The 6,519-nt window shown below is 52.6% G+C and overlaps 1 protein-coding gene across 2 annotated transcripts in view; it reads right to left on the bottom strand.

Annotated features, from left to right (window-relative positions):
- Positions 1 to 1,936: 1,936 nt before the first annotated feature.
- pdia5 (protein disulfide isomerase family A, member 5) overlaps positions 1,937 to 6,519 on the bottom strand; it is a 161,436-nt gene continuing 156,853 nt past the window's right edge. For both annotated transcript variants that reach the window (XR_005459822.1, XM_038790082.1), the window contains one exon: positions 1,937 to 2,972. Coding sequence is in view for 1 of the 2 variants with exons in the window: in XM_038790082.1 (XP_038646010.1) it covers positions 2,892 to 2,972 (81 nt within the window). In the remaining variant the exon portion in view is untranslated. The remainder of the gene's footprint in view (positions 2,973 to 6,519) is intronic.

Here is a 6,519-nt window from a genome sequence, read left to right as displayed (position 1 = left end):
ATCAGGGCAGCCAATGACATTAAAGAATTCACAACAACCGCAAATCAGGAAGTAACAAGCTGGTTTTGTCATGCACTTCCGTTATTTTGCATACACATGGTAACATTTGAAATATCATAATGTGGAGATGCCGGCGTTGGACTGGGGTGAGCACAGTACCAAGTCTTGCAACACCAGGTTAAAGTCCAACAAGTTTGTTTCAAAACACACCTGTTGGACTTTAACCTGGTGTTGTAAGACTTCTTATTGAAATATCATAAGCAGAGGCCTAACGTCATCAAGGTAAAGGAGGTCGCCACTCGGCCCATCAAGTACATCCAGCTTCTGGTAGGCAATCTAATTAGTCCCAACCCCTGACTTTACATCTGTAACCCATATTACACATTCATTTCCCTCAAGTGCCCATCCAATTTCCGTTTGAAATCACTGATCATCTCAACTCAGGGGCAGCACGGTAGCATAGTGATTAGCACAATTGCTTCACAGCTACAGGGTCCCAGGTTCGATTCCCGGCTTGGATCACTGTCTGTGCGGAGTCTACATGTTCTCCGTGTGTATGGGGAGGGGGGGGGGTTTCCTCCCACAGTCCAAAGATGTGCAGGTTAGGTGGATTGGCCATACTACATTGCCCTTAGTGTCCAAAATTGCCATTAGTGTTGGGTGGGGTGACTGGGTTATGGGGATAGGGTGGAGGTGTGGACCTTGGGTAGGGTGCTCTTTCCAAGAGCCGGTGCAGACTCAATGGGCCGAACGGCCTCCTTCTGCACTGTAAATTCTATGAATCTATGAAACTTCCACCACCTTCGGAAGCAGCAAGCTCAATTTCATTACCACCCGCTGCATTAAAATGTACTTCCTCATGTCCCTGCATCACTTGTCCAAAACCTTAAGTAGGTCTCCGCTAATCCATATACTATCAGCCAATGGGAAGTTTTTCTTTGTGTATTTTATCTAAATCTGTCATAATCCTGTCTAACTTTATCAAATCACCCCTCACTCTCCTTTGCCCCAAGGAGATCCAGCTTCCACAGAATCCCTACAGTGCAGCAAGAGGCCATTCGGTCCATCGAGTCTGCACCGACCCTCCAAAAGAGCTGCCTATCTAGACCCACTACCCCACCCTGTTCCCGTAACCCCATGCAACTTGCACATCTTTGAACTGTGAGAGGTAACCGCAGCACCCAGAGGAAACCCGCACAGACATGGGGAGAATGTGTAAACTCCACACACTCACCCATGGCTGGAATCAAACCGATGTCCCTGTCTCTGTGAGGCAGCAGTGCTAACCACTGTGCCACCTTGTCACCAAAACCTCATCACTGGAACCATTCTGGAAAATCTCCACTGCACCCTTTCAAGAACCCACACATCCTTCCTAGTGTGCTGACCGGAAGTGAGTGCACTTTTCCAGCCATTGCCGAACCAGAGCTTTGTAATGTTTGAGCACAACCTCCCTGCTTTTCCCCAAAAAAACGAGTGGCCTTTTTGTGATTCTATACCAGTGAACAAAACTGGACAAAATAAACTTGCACAAATGGACCAAAGCCAAAGGCAGCAGTGATTGACTTGACCGAGGAGTGGAAGGTCCCAACAGAGCACACTAAACGGGGACGGAGATGACAACTTAGGACTCCCATTGATGTCCCTGATAGCTTACTCCACTTTATCCTGAGCGCAGCTCCTTCATCAGGTAGACTCACCTGAGGAAGGAGCTGCGCTCCGAAAGCTAGTGATTCCAATCAAACCTGTTGGACTTTAACCTGGTGTTGGAAGACTTCTTACTGTGCCCACCCCAGTCCAACGCCGGCATCTCTACATCATCAATTTATCCTGGTGTTGAAAGCAACACAATAAACTTATATTTTTATATACAAGGGACCATATGTTCGGTCCATGGGAGCTTGGTCAGTAGCGGAATATATAAAACCAGGGCAAGTGAAACACAAGAACATTTTATTAGATTTTTCAGCAAAGATCACCTTCCATATTCAACATGCAATCCAAAAATAATCAGTCATTACTAGACCAATACACAAAGTCTATAATTATACCCATGATCATTTCCATTTTCTCTGATCTCCTACCTGTTTAATTTAGCATCCCAAATAATCTCAGAATTAAAAAATAATCACATTTGACGTGCTATTTTCTTTTGGAACTTCCTCGTGCCATCCCTGAGCAATTTGATTAAAACTTTTAACCTACCCCCTCCAAGACATTAACCCCCAAACCTCCCCAGCCCGAAATGAAAAACCTGGCAACATTAGGCAATCTCAGCCGATTTGGTGGACCTTAATACAGAAAATCCACAACTACAAAATATTTGCATAGAAGACGAGCTAGTGATCGGTGATGAAGTCCAGTTCCACTGCTTGTTGGCTGTAATTGGTCCAGCACAAGGTTGGTCTATTCTTGCGCAGCTAATAAGGCGGATGCTTTAAGCCTCGCTTCCCAGTCGAGGCATAATTACACTTCCGTCTTCCAAGCTGTTTGAAGGAATGGCTTTATCCTGCATTTATTGAACCCCCTACCTTTTTTAAAATCTTGTTTAAAAAGTCATTAGAAACTGGAATATTGCAGTCAGTAGGGGCACTGACAACACTGGCACCAGGATGCTTTTGTACTAGTCAATCACTAGTTACAAGCATTGTACTTGGACACAACAGTGAGGAAGGTGGTACTGAAACTCTAGTTGTATTCGTCTCATTATAGAGTGCGGTCCTTTTAAAAAAAGGAACTGCGAGTGGTCCACTTATTACAACATTTTTCTTTAATAATTGGGCACTTTTCATTTAAAAAAAAACAAAGCTCTCAGTCTAAGAAAGTGGGTTGTTTCAGTGATGAGAGTAGGGACCATTCACAGTGCAGTGGCAAGCTTGAGGTATCCAACGTTACAACTCCTCTTTCCTCTTTGCAATCTTCTCATGGTCCAGCCCTCTCATTCCTCTGATGTATTCAATGAAAGCAGCTCCCTAAGGAAACAAATGGAAGTAACTTCATTTGAAGCCTACTTGTGACAATAAGCGATTTTCATTTCATTTCAGAAAGGAAACCCAATCAATATTTTGTAACTCTGTTAAGCCGTTCCTCTGACAGAGAAAACTTTGCACCCAAACAATTTGCGGGTAGTTTGTGCAGGAGAATTGCAAGCTCTGTAGGAAAGATTCAAAGACGTTCTCCCGAGATCCCAGGGAGCAGCTAAAGAGAGTGCTCACAACTCTAAAGCTCAGCAAGATTTTACCAGATTGCAGAGATGCAACATTAAGCTCAGCTATCGGAAGCATAGCTTCCTTGCCTTGTGGAAGTTGTGTTTGTTGGGTGGAACTACGTTACTAATGAGGAATAAATCACACTCGCCTTGGGCCAGTATCAAAGCGTTCAGACAAGATACAGCAGGGTAAAACTGTCTCATATGCCTCAGCAACCTGTCCCAGACATGGTCTTGGGAGACTTTACCAGTACCTTCGCCCATTTCCCATGCCGTTTCTCACTCCATAGCTCTTCTAAACATGATGGTAGAGTGAGAGGAATTGGTGCTGAATTAAGAGGCAATACTATTATCGTTCTCTAGTCTGCTAGGAACCGCCCAAGCACATTGCACGTGTGAATCTTACAGCCAGCAGAAGAGTCTGGATTGCTGCCCAGAATGCCTAATCCATTGCATCATCCAGTCCTTTGTTTTCTTTAAAATTAGCCAAAAAAGCTGCGATTCAAGATGTTGAAACACTTTCTCCAAAACATTCCTGCATAATACTCACGCCAGCATGGAATCTCCTCTCTCTGTAGTGATTCTATGTGAGGATTTGTTAGGAAATTTCCCCCCCTTGCCTTTCTCACCTCTGTTCCCTCTCACTGCCTCACAGCCGACAGTTCAACAGGAGTAAGGAGTAGGCCATCTGGCCCCTCGCACCTACCCCACCAGTCAATAAGATCATGGTTCATCTGACGGCGGCCACAACTCCACTTCCCCACCTGTCCAATAAGCAGAGACTTCCCTCTATCCCCAATAAGCCGAGACTCCCCCCCTGTCCCCAATAACCCGAGACTCCCACCCCCATCCCCAATAACCCGAGACTCCCCCCCCCCGTCCCCAATAACCCGAGACTCCCCCCCTGTCCCGAACAACCCGTGACACTCCTCGTCCCCAATAACCCGAGACCCCCCTGTCCCCAATAACCCGAGACTCACCCCACCCCCGTCCCCAATAACCCGAGACTCCCCCGTCCCGAACAACCCGTGACCCCCCCCCGTCCCCAATAACCCGAGACCCCCCCGTCCCCAATAAGCCGAGATTCCCCCTGTCCCCAATAACCCAAGACTCCCCCCCCCGTCCCCAATAACCCGAGACCCCCCCCGACCCCAACAACCCGAGACTAACCCCCCCATCCCCAACAACCCGAGACTCCCCTCCGTCCCCAATAACCCGAGACCCCCCCGTCCCCAATAACCCGAGACTACCCCCCCCCCGTCCCCAACAACCCGAGACCCCCCCGTCCCCAATAACCCGAGACCCCCGTCCCCAATAACCCGAGTCTCCCCCTGTCCCCAATAACCCGAGACCCCCTCCCTATCCCCAATAACCCGAGACCCCCTCCCTATCCCCAATAACCCGAGACCCCCTCCCTATCCCCAATAACCCGAGACCCCCCCGTCCCCAATAACCCGAGACTCCCCCCCCCGTCCCCAATAACCCGAGACTCCCCCCCGTCCCCAATAACCCGAGACCCCCCCCGTCCCCAATAACCCGAGACTTCCCCCCTGTCCCCAATAAGCCAAGACCCCCCCCCCCGTCCCCAATAACCCGAAACCCCCCCGTCCCTAATAACCCGAGACCCCCCTGTCCCCAATAACCCGAGACCCCCCCGCCCCCAATAACCCGAGACCCCCCCGTCCCCAATAACCCGAGACTCCCCCCCGTCCCCAATAAGCCGAGATTCCCCCCGTCCCCAATAAGCCGAGATTCCCCCCGTCCCCAATAAGCCGAGATTCCCCCCGTCCCCAATAAGCCGAGATTCCCCCCTGTCCCCAATAACGCGAGATTCCCCCCTGTCCCCAATAACCCGAGATTCCCCCCTGACCCCAATAACCCGAGACTCCCCCCCCCCCGTCCCCAATAAGCCGAGACTCCCCCCGTCCCCAATAACCTGAGTTCCCCCCGTCCCCAATAAGCCGAGACTCCCCCCGTCCCCAATAACCCGAGACCCCCCTGTCCCCAATAACCCGAGACCCCCCCCGTCCCCAATAACCCGAGACCCCCCGTCCCTAATAACCCGAGACTCCCCCCCCCCGTCCCCAATAACCCGAGACCCCCCCGTCCCCAATAAGCCGAGATTCCCCCCTGTCCCCAATAACCCGAGACTCCCCCGTCCCCAATAACCCAAGACTCCCCCCGTCCCCAATAACCCACGACTCCCCCCGTCCCCAATAACCCACGACTCCCCCCGTCCCCAATAACCCACGACTCCCCCCGTCCCCAATAACCCGAGACTCTCCCCCCCGTCCCCAATAACCCGAGACCCCCCCATCCCCAATAACCCGAGACTCCCCCCGTCCCCAATAACCCGAGACACCCCCCCCGTCCCCAATAACCCGAGACTCCCCCCGTCCCCAATAACCCGAGACTCCCCCCGTCCCCAATAACCCGAGACACCCCCCCCTGTCCCCAATAACCCGAGACATCCCCCTGTCCCCAATAACCCGAGACATCCCCCTGTCCCCAATAACCCGAGACTCCCCCCTGTCCCCAATAACCCGAGACTCCCCCCGCGTCCCCAATAATCCGAGACACCCCCATCCCCAATAACCCGAGACCCCCCCGTCCCCAATAACCCGAGACTCCCTCGTCCCCAATAACCCGAGACCCCCCGTCCCCAATAACCCGAGACCCCCCCCGTCCCCAATAACCCGAGACCCCCCGTCCCCAATAACCCGAGACCCCCCGTCCCCAATAACCCGAGACTCCCCCCCGTCCCCAATAATCCGAGACACCCCCATCCCCAATAACCCGAGACCCCCCCATCCCCAATAACCCGAGACTCCCTCGTCCCCAATAACCCGAGACCCCCCCCGTCCCCAATAACCCGAGACCCCCTGTCCCCAATAACCCGAGACTCCCCCCTGTCCCCAATAACCCGAGACTCCCCCCGCGTCCCCAATAATCCGAGACACCCCCATCCCCAATAACCCGAGACCCCCCCGTCCCCAATAACCCGAGACTCCCTCGTCCCCAATAACCCGAGACCCCCCGTCCCCAATAACCCGAGACCCCCCCGTCCCCAATAACCCGAGACCCCCCGTCCCCAATAACCCGAGACCCCCCGTCCCCAATAACCCGAGACTCCCCCCCGTCCCCAACAACCCGAGATCCCCCCGTCCCCAATAACCCGAGACTCCCCCCGTCCCCAATAACCCGAGACTCCCCCGTCCCCAATAACCCGAGACTCCCCCCCCCGTCCCCAATAACCCGAGACCCCCCGTCCCCAATAACCCGAGACCCCCCGTCCCCAATAACCCGAGACT

This window comes from Scyliorhinus canicula, chromosome 2 (assembly GCF_902713615.1).
Source record: "Scyliorhinus canicula chromosome 2, sScyCan1.1, whole genome shotgun sequence".
Lineage (NCBI taxonomy): Eukaryota > Metazoa > Chordata > Chondrichthyes > Carcharhiniformes > Scyliorhinidae > Scyliorhinus > Scyliorhinus canicula.
Note: the sequence above shows the minus strand (reverse complement) of the source record. Positions and strands in the feature narration are given on the sequence as shown.